The 9,973-nt window shown below is 65.9% G+C and overlaps 4 protein-coding genes across 4 annotated transcripts in view; 3 read left to right on the forward strand and 1 right to left on the reverse strand.

The window, feature by feature from the left end:
• Nucleotides 1-1,309: 1,309 nt before the first annotated feature.
• Nucleotides 1,310-1,958, forward strand: EMIHUDRAFT_372899 (hypothetical protein). Its single transcript, XM_005792421.1, has one exon. It carries the CDS (start codon nucleotides 1,315-1,317, stop codon nucleotides 1,657-1,659), a length of 345 nt encoding a protein of 114 aa, XP_005792478.1. The 5' UTR covers nucleotides 1,310-1,314; the 3' UTR covers nucleotides 1,660-1,958.
• A 72-nt stretch (nucleotides 1,959-2,030) lies between these two features.
• EMIHUDRAFT_460382 (hypothetical protein) lies at nucleotides 2,031-5,504 on the reverse strand. The gene is made up of 7 exons (XM_005792422.1): nucleotides 4,502-5,504; nucleotides 3,940-4,187; nucleotides 3,658-3,846; nucleotides 3,283-3,472; nucleotides 2,966-3,076; nucleotides 2,641-2,799; nucleotides 2,031-2,493 (listed from the first exon to the last, which is right to left on the reverse strand). Exons 1-7 carry the CDS (start codon nucleotides 5,456-5,458, stop codon nucleotides 2,251-2,253), a joined length of 2,097 nt encoding a protein of 698 aa, XP_005792479.1. The 5' UTR covers nucleotides 5,459-5,504; the 3' UTR covers nucleotides 2,031-2,250.
• Nucleotides 5,505-6,516: 1,012 nt separating this feature from the next.
• EMIHUDRAFT_372901 (hypothetical protein) lies at nucleotides 6,517-7,111 on the forward strand. Its single transcript, XM_005792423.1, has one exon. The coding sequence runs from the start codon at nucleotides 6,667-6,669 to the stop codon at nucleotides 6,928-6,930; it is 264 nt and encodes an 87-aa protein (XP_005792480.1). The 5' UTR covers nucleotides 6,517-6,666; the 3' UTR covers nucleotides 6,931-7,111.
• A 2,309-nt stretch (nucleotides 7,112-9,420) lies between these two features.
• Nucleotides 9,421-9,973, forward strand: part of EMIHUDRAFT_122003 (NADH-ubiquinone oxidoreductase flavo protein) — a gene marked incomplete at both ends in the record, with an annotated part of 2,232 nt that continues 1,679 nt past the window's right edge. Inside the window, one exon of the mRNA XM_005792424.1 lies at nucleotides 9,421-9,740. Coding sequence (XP_005792481.1) covers nucleotides 9,421-9,740 — 320 coding nt within the window. The remainder of the gene's footprint in view (nucleotides 9,741-9,973) is intronic.

A 9,973-nucleotide genomic window follows, 5' to 3' on the forward strand; every position in this document is an offset into this window, starting at 1 on the left:
CAGGCCAGCCCCGCAAACGCCAGCGACGATGCTGACTGCGAGCACGATGGTGGCGAGCACGATGATGGCGAGCCCCATCCTCCGTACCACCCCGCTGGTTTGTTTGGCTTGCTCCTGAACCTCTGAACGCTCCATGGGTTGCGAGGCCGGCGGCCGCGGACCAACGTGCAAAGGGGAGAACGAAAAACGGCGGAAAAAAAATCGGGGGCGAACGTGCACACATTGGCTCCTTCGACACGGCGGTGGAGGCGGCGGTGGCGTACGCGCGCGCGGTCGGCGAGTACCAGCCTCCGGCGGTGGCGACAGAGGCGGAGGGCTTGCGCTTACACCTCTCGAGCAACAGCAGCACCGGCTACTCAGGCGTGCGCAAGCACTCCTTCTCTAGCCGCTTCGAGGCGCGGGCAGGGTGGACGGCAAGGATGTCTACATCGGCTGCTTTGGCTCGGCGGTGGAGGCGGCGGTGGCGTACGCGCGGGCGGTCGGCGAGGAGGGGTTGGCGCCGCCGCCGCGCCCCGCGAAGCGCCCGCGCGAGTCTGCCGCTGCGCCTGCGCTAGAGCCCACCGCCCCTTCCATTCCCGCCGCCGCCGCCGCCGCCGCCGCCTCCCCCTTTGCCCCTGCCGCGCCCTCCCTGCCTCCGAGCCGCCTCTTCGAGCTCCTGCCCGACGGCCGCACCGTCCGCAAGGAGGCGCCTCTCGACAATGGCGGCATGGCGGCCGTCGCCGACGCGCTCGGGCGCATCGGGCTGCAGTCCTACACCGCCGCGTTTGACTCCGAGGGCTTCGACGACATCGACTTTCTGCTCGGGCTGGACAGAGCCGAGCGGGCCGCCGTGGCGACGGCGACGGGCATGGATGCGAAACCGGGGCACGCGGGGAAGTGGGTCAAGTTTGGCTTCGGGGAGCCCTGATACACACCTATACGCGTTCCCTGGCGTGCCTCCCTCTAAGTTCGATTTGTGTTGTTTGTTCTGACTGAGCCGGCGTACTCTCATGTCTCTGTGCATCTAGCTCGGTTCGTGTTATGCCGGTGGGTGTTTGCTTTGTCTGTGCAAGGACAGTAAAGAAAGAAAAGAAAGAAAGCAGACACAACCCATGGGAGGGATGGCAGCGCCGGAGAGGACGAGAGTCTTCGCCCGAATTCTTTTTGAGCTAGACTTTATATGTTTATAACGAATTATTTTTTGTCACGCTCTGGGGTTGGAAAATTCTTTTTGTGGCGCGGACGACGGTTTCTAAGGAAGCCGCCTTGTCTGACGGATAGTAAAATTCTTTTTGTTGATTTACTGGGTCAATGGCGGCGTCGAGCGCCTCCGCGATGACGGACGACGAGAAGACGGCGGAGGAGCTGCTGCTCGCGATGGGCGACTACACGCCCGCGATTCCCGAGGAGGTGACCGCGCACTTCTTGGCGCAGTCGGGCTTCCAGGCGACGGACGAGCGGCTTGTGCGGCTCGTGTCGCTCGCGACGCACAAGTTTGTGGCTGACCTCACAAACGACGCCCTGCAGCACTGCAAGAACCGCCAGGCAGCGCGGAAGGGCGACGTGCGGCTCGTGCTCACCACCGAGGACCTGGCGCAGGCTTGCCGCGAAAACGGAATCTCGCTGCGCAAGCCGCCCTACTACGCCGACACGCCCGCGGGAAGTAGCGACGCCGGCTAGGCCGCGCTCAATCCACCACCTGACCGGAGGCCGTGGTGCCAGAGCTCGGCGCAGGGCAGTTCCTTCGCGGCTCTTACTAAAGGGCTGGGCGCGCGTGCGCCGCCGCACCGCCGAGGAGAGACTGCGGCTCTTCCGTGCCCGGTCGGCTTGCGTGCTGTATCGTGGTCGCTCCTCGCCCACGCCCCCACACGCACCTCGGCACGCACCTGCTGTACTAGTGCTCGCGCTCTTTCCCCAGCCTGCCAGTCACAAGTGTCACCGCGCCTGGTCGCTCGCATATTAAATTCCATAGGGGTCGCTGCCGGGGTAGAATCTCCGTGTCCGCGCGCATGGCATGTGAGTGAACCGCTTTTAGTTTTCCACAGTTTTCCACTTTACCACTACCACATAGATACATAAATGTGTAGCCGTAAATAAGCCTGCCCTCGCTTCACATTCACACACGCAAACACACACAGCGCGCTGCGCGGTAACACAAACACATGCTTGGCCACACACATCTGAGCGCTGGCAGGTGGCACATCCCTGTACCCCCTACTGTGCCCCCTCCTCTCGCCACTGCCGCTTTCTCGTCCGCCAGTCTCTGCCGCCTCACAGCTTGGACGAGGGCGCGGCGAAGAGCCCGTCGCCGTCCAGCCAGCGAGGGTTCTCGATCGTCCACCGGATCGTCTTGCGCAGCGACTCCTCAAAGGTGAAGGGCAGCTTCCACCCGAGCTCCTCGAGCTTGGTCCCGTCGAGCGAGTAGCGCAGGTCGTGGCCGGGTCGCGTGTCTGGCCGGTCGTGCATCTCGTAGACCAGCTCGCGGCCCAGCTCCGCCGCGATGAAGCGGGCCACCTAAGGCAAGGGAAGGGAAGGTACACGTCTCCACACACACGAGGTGGTGGGGCAAGGGGGGGCGACCCTCGCGACTCCACGTCTAACGACAGGAGCCCCACGGCATTCAAAGTGCAAAGGCCCAGTGCGCGTGGGTGAGCGGGCCACCTCGAGGTTGTCGAGCTCCGCCTCCCCCTTGACGTTGTACTTTTCGCCGAGCTCGGCCTTGTGCAGCACAAAGAGGACCGCCGCGGCGATGTTGCGCGCGTGGATGTAGAAGCGGGAGCCCGCGCGGAGCGAGCCGTCGTAGGCGTGGATGGTCAGCTTCTCGCCTGGAGGGGAAGGGGGGGGGGGGGGGGGCAAAGACGGCTCCGAGAAGGCTCCTCGAGGGGGCCGCCGCGCGGGAGATTGCGATCTCGCCGCGGAGGATGCGCGAGATGCAGAGCGGGATGAACTTCTCGGGGTGCTGCCGCTCGCCGAACGCGTTCATCACGTTCATCGTCACGAGCGGCACGCGGTACGTGTTGAAGTACGACTGGCAGATCATCTCGGCCGCCGACTTGGAGGCCGAGTACGGGTTGGACGGCTTGTGCGCGTCCCCCTCCTGCGACAACAAGGCGGCAGGGACGGCGAGTCCAGCTTGTTAGACGTATGGGAAAGCACGCTCCATACGTCAACACAGCTGACCGCAAAACAGCCGAAGACGCGGCCTCGTCTCAGTGCGGATCGGCGCACACGCTGGGGCGGTGTCCAGCATCTAGGCCGGCCAGGCTCCTTGAACGCCTGCCCCTCCTCCGCCGAGCCGTACACCTCGTCCGTGGAGAAGTAGACGAAGTGGGTCAGCTGCGGCAGCGTGCGCGCAAACTCGAGCATGGTGAGCGTGGACTTGATGTTGTTCTCGACGAAGGGGACGGGCGAGTCGATCGAGTTGTCGACGTGCGTCTCCGCGGCGATGTGCAGGATCACCGCCACGCGGTCCGGCTCCAGCTCGTACACAAGCCTACGTGCCGAATGCGCCAACATCAGGCCGGGAGGACGGTATCGTGCAGAGCATTCAGAGCACCGTGTGAACACGAGGGGGCACGAATGCACGGAGTACAGCGGGAGACGGTCGAGTACAGTGGAGTACGTGTCCCCTCGAGCGCTAGTTGGAGTACAAGAGTCCGTGTTTCAGCGTCTGTGCACACGAGCCCTGGCGGGAGGGCGGAGGCGAGGTCGACGCAGTACGTCTGGATCAGGTGGAAGACGCCAGAGTCGCGCAGCCGGTCGTAGCCCTTGGAGGCGTACGAGAGCTTGTCGAGGACGACGACCTCGAAGTCGGTGTTGCGGACGAAGTGCTCGACCGTGTGGTGCCTACCGCACTCACCCCTCTCCCTGACGCCAACACACTGCCAGGCCTGTCAGTACTCAGCTGGGGCCCGGCGGGTGCGGCGCCCGATGAAGCCGCAACCGCCGGTGATGATGCACCGCTTGCGCGCGCCAAGCCCGGCGCGCGCCCCCGGAACCGCCGCGAGGGCTCGCTGCGGCGGCGCCTCCGCCCAGCTCCGCACCGCGCAGACGACGCGCTCCCGCTCCGCAGGCCCGACCCACCAGCCGACGGGGAGGCAGAGGATCTCCTCGGCGAGGCTGTTGAGCTGCGGCAGCCGCGTCGCGACAGAGGCGACGCACGGGTGGAGGTCGTTGCGCTGGTGGACGGCGGAGGAGGCGATGCCGGCCTAGGGTCAGGGTTGGGGGTGGGGTTCGGGGTAAGGGGTAAGGGGTAACGGCTTCGGGCCAGGCGCTGGTGGAAGGGGTTAGGAGGCGACGCCTCGCGCCAGCACCCCAAGCAGGGAGTGAGTTCGTGGGTTGAGCGGCTATGGTGCCCGCCTCGCGCAAGCGGGCGCCGTCGGTCGGGCGGTCCATCTCGGACCTCGGCGGATCTCGGCGGATCTCGGCGGATCTCGGCGGATCTCGGCGGATCTCGGCGGATCTCGGCGGATCTCGCCTCGCGCAGGTGCGAGATCAGCGAAGCGCGCAGCCCCTGCGGCACGCGCAGCGTGAAGAGCCAGTAGGCCGACACCGCGCCGACGGGCAGGTCGCGCAGCAGCGTCACGTGCGGCAGCCCGGCGAGCGAGCGCTGGTAGAACTCGGCGTTGGCGCGGCAGGCTGCGAGCAGGCGCGGCGCGTGGCGCAGGTTGGCCTCCCCCACCGTCGCGTTGACGTCGTTCATGTGGAACTTGAAGCCGAACTCCTCCACCGGCGGCTCCATCCGAAAGTCTCCGCCGCCAGACCTCCTCTCGCGGTCGATGCCGAACCAGCGCACCAGCCGCGCGCGCTCAAAGAGGCGCTGCGTCGGCGCAATCAGCACTCCGCCGTCGACCGCAGTCACGTGCTTGATGGCCTGGAGCGAGAAGCAGCAAAAGTTGCCGTGCGAGCCGAGCTTCCTGCCGCCCCACTCGGCGCCAAACGCGTGCGCGCAGTCCTCGATCACCGCCGGCCGGAAGCCGAACCGCGAGAAACACCGCTCCTGGATCGCGGCGAGCCGTCCCAAGTCGACGGGTGACCCGCCCCAGTGCACCACCATGATCACCTTGGTGGTGGGCGAGAGCTTGGCCTCGAGGTCGTCGAGGCAGACGTTCGCCGTCGCCGGGTCCGCGTCGACCCACTTGATCCGCAGCCCGTTGGCGAGGATCGGCCAGTTGGTCGCAGTGCACGTGAGCGGGCAGGTGAGCACCTCGTCGACGCTCTCTTGAAGGCCGGGCCAGCCGCCCTCGGCGCGCTTCAGCAGGTGCAGCGCGAGGTGCAGCGCAGACGTGCCGGAGTTGACCGTCACCACACGAGGGCTCTGCAGGAAGGCTCGCAGCGCCTCCTCAAACGCCTCGACCTTTGGACCCTGCGTGACGTATCCCGAGTGCACGACGCGCAAGAGCTCGTCGTCGAGCTCCTCTGGAGGCGCGACAAACACCTTGAAGAGCGGGATGGGCGGTGGCGAGCTGCTGGAGGCCATCGCGCAGGTGTCGCTGCCCCAAACATCGCCAAAACCGAGGCGCTTGCCAAACCACGCCCAGGATCTTCTTGCGGGTCCGGGTCCATCACACTCGGCTCGGGTAGTCGTCCAGCTAGCAGTTGCTCCATCGCCTCCCATTCCTCGTCGCCCTCCCTTCTCCCTGCGCACCTCTTCGTCGCCCCAGCAATGGCGCGTACAGCGAGCGCCTGGGCTTCGCACTCTGCGGTGTGGGCGAGTGTTCGCCTCCTTGACTTCCGCGCCTCTGCCTCTAGGCTGGCCCTCCATCGCCTCCCGTGCTCTATACCTCGGGTCTGTCCCGTCCGCATGCCGTGTACCAGCCTTAGCCTCGCCTTTTTTTTCCTAGCAGGCCTCAGGCTGGCGCTGGGTCGAGTTTGGACCCCGTTCTCTGTCTCCCTCGTATCTCGTGTCGCCTGATATCGTCCCCGTCGCCTTGATTACCGTCCTCCACACGCTGTCGTCTCCTCCCTTTCGCGCTGCGTGCCCGCCGTCCAGCCGCTTTCGTACCCACCGTCCAATTTTCTCCTTCGCCTCTTGATACAGCCTCCTGTCTCGGATCTCCGGCGCCTGCCCCTCCTCCTCATGCATGTAGATGCATGCCCTGTTCGTCACGTGTCGTGCTAGGTCCATCTCGTACGCGCTCGTTACCCTGCTCCGCACCGGCCCGCTGGGTGCGCTTCTCAGCTCCCCGGCCCTGGATGTGAGGCTGCCTGGCTCTACCCTGGTACGAACATATTCGCTGTGGGCGACTCGGTGCACGCACACACCTGTGACGGCTAGCGTCCGCCTCGAGCGCGTGTTTGTTGGCGCGAGATGGCCAAAATTGAGAGAGGGGCATCTCTGACTGAAAGCTAAAGAAAGAAAATGATCTTTCCCGAACCGCGAAGACCTTTCTTTTTCTCTACCGCCTCGCCGAGGGAACCAGAGAAGAAGAAAATCTTCCTTCGTAAACAAAAAAAACGTCGCTGTGTTCTGCGCAGCTGCTGCCATCCCGTTGCGGTCGCGACCCGCTGGATTCGACCTTTTTGGGGTAAGGTATGGTGTTCACGCATAGGCTCTGTCGCTCGCCGAGGCCCTCGCTCCTCTCCGCCGCGGCGAGGGCGGCTGGGGGGTGGGCCCGGCCGTGCTCGTCGGCGGCGGACGGGACGGCGGCGGAGGCGGCGGTTGGCGACGGCGGGCTCACCGCGCGCATGCAGCGCGAGCTGAGGGCGCTGCAGCCCGGCGCAGGCCTCGACGCGCCTCTGCCAAAGGCGAGCGGAGGCGGGTGGGTGGACCCGACCGGGCTGCGACGAAAGTCGCCCGACCACGAGCTCCCTCCCTACGCGGAGGCCAGCTTCCGCACCCTCACGTTTGTGATGACGCGCGCACCGCGGCTCGCAGACTTTCCGCGCGAACCGACGTACCGGCGGGACTCGATTGACCTGCTGTTCCGCCACTACTACAAGAGGCCGTAGCGGGCGCAGACCCGGCAGCAACGCCGCGCCGCGGGCTGTACCAACCAGTGTGTGGCTTTATTTGCGCGCGTTCGGGCGAGCCTTTTCGTGTGCGGTGCGTGTCAGTCGCGAGTCGAGGTGCCGCGTTCGCGCTCCACGTCATCACGCGCACGCTCGAAAACCTATGTATCACCGTTAACCGAAAAAAATCACCGGCACGCGGCAGAGGACCGGTTCCCGGAGGACCGCTACCCGGAGCAGCAGCAGACTGGCGAGCAGACCCCCTGAGGGGGAGGGTGTAGAGGACGATGTAGAGTGCGGTGTAGAGAGCGCGCTGTAGAGATGTAGAGATGTAGAGCGCTCTGGAGCGCTGTAGAGCTGTAGAGCTCTACATCCGCCGCGGGACGATGTGAGTCCGATGTAGAGCGATGTAGAGGCGCTCTACAACGTGAAATCTCTACAACAAACTCTACATCATATAAGCCGCGAACGAGGCACGGTCGCTCTCCGACATGAGGCGCGCGTTGCACTTGCCAGTGCTGGCTGCTGCCCTGGCCTTCTGTCTGCCCGCCCAATGGGTGGGAGGTGCCTCTGCTGCTGTGGCATGCCTCACGGCTGCGACTGGCCGGCGCCTCGGCGCGTCAGCTCGGCTCGGCGTAGCGATCACAGTGGCGCCAGCGCAACTCGCCTGGACTCAACGCTCAGCCAGGAGCTCCCGCACGCGCTGGCGCGAGGCATGGCGCATGCAACGCGCAGCAATGCTCGCCTCGCCTCGCGCAAATGCGACCGTCCTCGCAGCCGACAGTCCACCGCCTGCTAAAGAAGCACAGCGACGAATGCGGCAGCGGCGACGCATGGCAGGCTGGTCATGACGCAGTCATAGGGTGTTGTGTGCCGTCAGAGTGACTCTCTGTGTGTCAGGGACAGTCAGGGCCGTCCATCAGAGCTCCAGTAAGCTCGGAGACACCCCATTAGCGCGGCTCGACCTCTTTGAGTTACTGCCTTCCCGGCGGTTTTGCTGTAGAGCCTCTACAACAAACTCTACAGCAAAATCGCGCTCTACATCGCTCTACATCGGACTCACATCGTCCCGCGCCGGATGTAGAGCTCTACAGCTCTACAGCGCTCCAGAGTGCTCTACATCTCTACAGCTCACAGCGCTCTACACTCTACATCCTCTACACCCTCCCTCAGAGCAGACCCGGGAGACACGCACACGGCACACCGTCACCGACATAAATAAATAAATAAATAGAGCAGTCATCTCCAGGGAGAGATGGGCGACGCACACGATCACAGAGGGACAGTGCGCACCCCGCCCCGCTCGCAGGGCGTGCATCACACAGGTGGACTGTGTGACTCCTCGGGTTTCTGGGACTCAGAGGTGTGCTAGTCGCTATTCTCCGACAACTCCGACATATCTGACGGGCAGTTCGGGCTCGAGCGGTCGCGGTCGCGGCCAGCGCGTGAGGCCTGGCTAGGGTTGCCGGGCGAGAGCTCGACCCACGCGCCGGAGCGCGCGTGGTGCTTGAGCAGCCGGGCGGTCGCTGCAGCCACCTCGAAGGGTAGCTCGTCGAGCCACTCGCCGAATGTGCCCTCGTCCTGCGCCGCAGCGAGGAATTGCTCACCTAAGCCGTACGCGCGGCAGGCCCGGTAGAGCGCCTCGTTCTGGATCTCCTCCGGCGCCTCGGAGTCGTAGCCGCAAACGGAGGAGCCGGCAGAAGAGGCCCGCTTCGCAGGCGGCGCGTCAGGCGACGAGGAGCGCGAACGCCGCGGCGGCACACCGTCGCCGCGCGCGGAGAGCGCGTTCCTGTCGACGCGGGGCGCAGCCTTGCGCCGGCCGCGCTTGGCCGGCCGGATTGTGAGGCTGCCGGCAGGCGGCTGTGCAGCCGCGGCTGCGTACGACTGAGCCGCAGGCGCGGCGGCGGGCGCGGCGGCTGGCGCGGCGGCGGCTGGCGCGGCGGCGGGCGGCGCGGCGGCGGCGGGCGCGGCGGCGGGCGCGGCGGCGGGCGCGGCGGCGGCGCACGTGCCCGCTCGCTCGCGCTCCGCGCGCTCCAGCTCCCGTGTGTACTCGGACTTCAAGTTGATCTGCCCGTCGAGGCTGCCGTCGATGTGCATGGTGAACCGGACGGTGGCCGCGTCGATGTGCTGGGCGTGTCCCATCAGCGAGCTGATGAAGGACGCCTCGCGCATCGTCAGCGGCTCGCCGCCCTTCATGCACCGCTCAGCATCGCGGAGGCGGCTAGCACTGTCGCGCTTGAATGCCGGCATTCAAGCGATCTCTGTCACCGACACGCGGCACACCACGAGTGCGAGATTTTTTTATTTTCCGGAACCCTCAACAAAGGCTCCGGTGAAAGCTCACGGCGATCGCGCGCTTTGCTCCCGCGCCTGATATGCCCATCGACGCCTGTCTCCGCCACCCCTACCATCGCACCCACCACCGCCCTCTCCGCCGCCCTCACCACCGCCGCCCTGGCCGCAGGCGCGCTGCCGCTCGCTGCGACGACGATGCGAGCAGTGCAGTCAGCCAGAAGAGGTGCGCGGCTTCCGTCGCCGCGCCTCTTCGCTGCGGCCGGCGTGGGGCCGGGCCGGAGGCACTACCAGGGCGGCCTCACCGATAAGGACCGCATCTTCACCAACTTGTACAACGACGACGACTTTGGGATTGAGGGCGCGATGAAGCGTGGCGACTGGTACAAGACCAAGGAGATCGTGCTGCTGGGGCCGGAGCGGATCATCGCCGATATGAAGGGCTCCGGGCTGCGCGGCCGCGGCGGCGCCGGCTTCCCCTCGGGTCTCAAGTGGTCGTTTATGCCGAAAAACAACAAGTGCGCGTCATCCCCGCTCGCCCCGGGACGCTTGCCGACCCTGTGGGCGGGGGAGGTACTCAGCTCGAGAGCTTTGGCAGCCGCGCCGCCACCTTCGCCGGGCGGGAGTGGCCAGATCCGTGGCCGGAGGAGGGGGGGAGAGAGGGGTTCGATCCCGCGCGCCAGCGGCTCACGCAATCCTCTGCAGCGGCAGACCCCTTCGGCCCTCTACCCCTTCGCCCTCTTCTCCCTTC

Source organism: Emiliania huxleyi (assembly GCF_000372725.1).
Source record: "Emiliania huxleyi CCMP1516 unplaced genomic scaffold EMIHUscaffold_1078, whole genome shotgun sequence".
Lineage (NCBI taxonomy): Eukaryota > Haptophyta > Isochrysidales > Noelaerhabdaceae > Emiliania > Emiliania huxleyi.

What these genes read in the sequence shown, in the direction of transcription:
- EMIHUDRAFT_372899 (XM_005792421.1), top strand. Translation starts at nt 1,315, where the DNA reads ATGACGGACGACGAGAAGACGGCGGAGGAGCTGCTGCTCGCGATGGGC.
- EMIHUDRAFT_460382 (XM_005792422.1), bottom strand. Translation starts at nt 5,458, where the DNA reads ATGGCCTCCAGCAGCTCGCCACCGCCCATCCCGCTCTTCAAGGTGTTT. An exon ending in GGGCTTGGCGCGCGCAAGCG is followed by an intron (nt 3,847 to 3,939) that starts GTGCATCATCAC and finishes TGTTGGCGTCAG; the next exon opens with GGAGAGGGGTGAGTGCGGTA. An exon ending in GCCCTCCCGCCAGGGCTCGT is followed by an intron (nt 3,473 to 3,657) that starts GTGCACAGACGC and finishes TTCGGCACGTAG; the next exon opens with GCTTGTGTACGAGCTGGAGC.
- EMIHUDRAFT_372901 (XM_005792423.1), top strand. Translation starts at nt 6,667, where the DNA reads ATGCAGCGCGAGCTGAGGGCGCTGCAGCCCGGCGCAGGCCTCGACGCG.